The 1,222-nt window shown below is 34.5% G+C and overlaps 1 protein-coding gene across 1 annotated transcript in view; it reads left to right on the plus strand.

Moving 5' to 3' along the window:
- LOC137640780 (protein FAM200B-like) overlaps window positions 1-915 on the plus strand; it is a 7,547-nt gene extending 6,632 nt beyond the window's left edge. Inside the window, exon 2 of the mRNA XM_068373252.1 lies at window positions 734-915. Within this exon, the coding sequence (XP_068229353.1) occupies window positions 734-915 (182 nt within the window). The remainder of the gene's footprint in view (window positions 1-733) is intronic.
- The last annotated feature ends 307 nt before the right edge of the window (window positions 916-1,222 follow it).

Here is a 1,222-nt window from a genome sequence, read left to right on the forward strand (position 1 = left end):
TATATATATATATATATATATATATATATATATATATATATATATATATATATATATATATATATATATACGTGTGTGTGAAACAGAAATAATAACATTCACGGTAACCTTAATAAGAAATACTTATCAGCAATACATTGCATTTCATTAATACAATAATCTCAGCATTTTGACGGAAAACGCCATAGCTTTTTTGGATTAGTATATATGACCTATATGGTTACGGCTGAAGGTTACAAGGGGGGGTAAAATGAAAGGATGGCACATTTCAAATGTCTTACTATTTATCTTCTAGAAGCACAATTTTGTCGACAAGCTATATGAGAGGGATAACAGTTGGTCCGGTGTTTTATTTTCTTTTTTCTTTATCTGAGTGACTAACCTTGATTATTAGGTTGATTTTCTTCATATACACTTGGACTCATGCTGCCTAATATTGGTGTGTAATACATATGGAGCCTTGAGTGAACCTTGCATTTGTCTCATCTTCGGTCAGTACTATCTATAAAAAGGGAACATCTGAACTGAATTCCTTCTGTGCCTCTGTAACCAGGCTACTCAAGTGTGTAATTGTGTAATAGTACAGTGGAAGCTCTATATAGCTCTTTTAATCCCTCTCCCGCGCCCCCACTTGACTGCTCTGAACTTTTTGCCGGAGCAAGATGGAAGAAGTTTATCCTAGAAATATCATAGCTTGATTACCTGATTTTCAATTACAAACCCAGCACAACAGATATCCATACTCTTTGGTGGAAGGGCTCACCTGATAACAAGGAGCAAGCTATACCTGCTGCAGATAATATGCCACCACAGGGCGTATTAGTCTTAGTGACTCTCACAGCACACTTCACCCCACAACAAGAAATTAAGTTTTACAAATACCAGTTTCAGCAGAAATTATATTACTCTTGGTAACCACTGGATAAGATCATATCAAAGCTGGAATGAAAAGGAACAGAATTTCAGTTCCGTGACACCATCATTGAGGTAAAGTTACAGCTTATGGATTGTCTTGTCTCTCGGAAACCGGGACAAAAGTGATTAACAGTACCAACCAGGGTATTAGTTACTAGGTTATCTGATTTTATCTACAATTCTACACAATTCTTTACTGTATCTTTTCTATTTATTTTTCGTATAATTAAAACAGACAGTAGTCTTCAGTAAGAAATTTGTTTATTACCTTGCATTTACCATCATAAGAAACAAAATAAATATTCGT

Source organism: Palaemon carinicauda, chromosome 5 (assembly GCF_036898095.1).
Source record: "Palaemon carinicauda isolate YSFRI2023 chromosome 5, ASM3689809v2, whole genome shotgun sequence".
In the NCBI taxonomy this organism is placed as follows: Eukaryota; Metazoa; Arthropoda; class Malacostraca; order Decapoda; family Palaemonidae; genus Palaemon; species Palaemon carinicauda.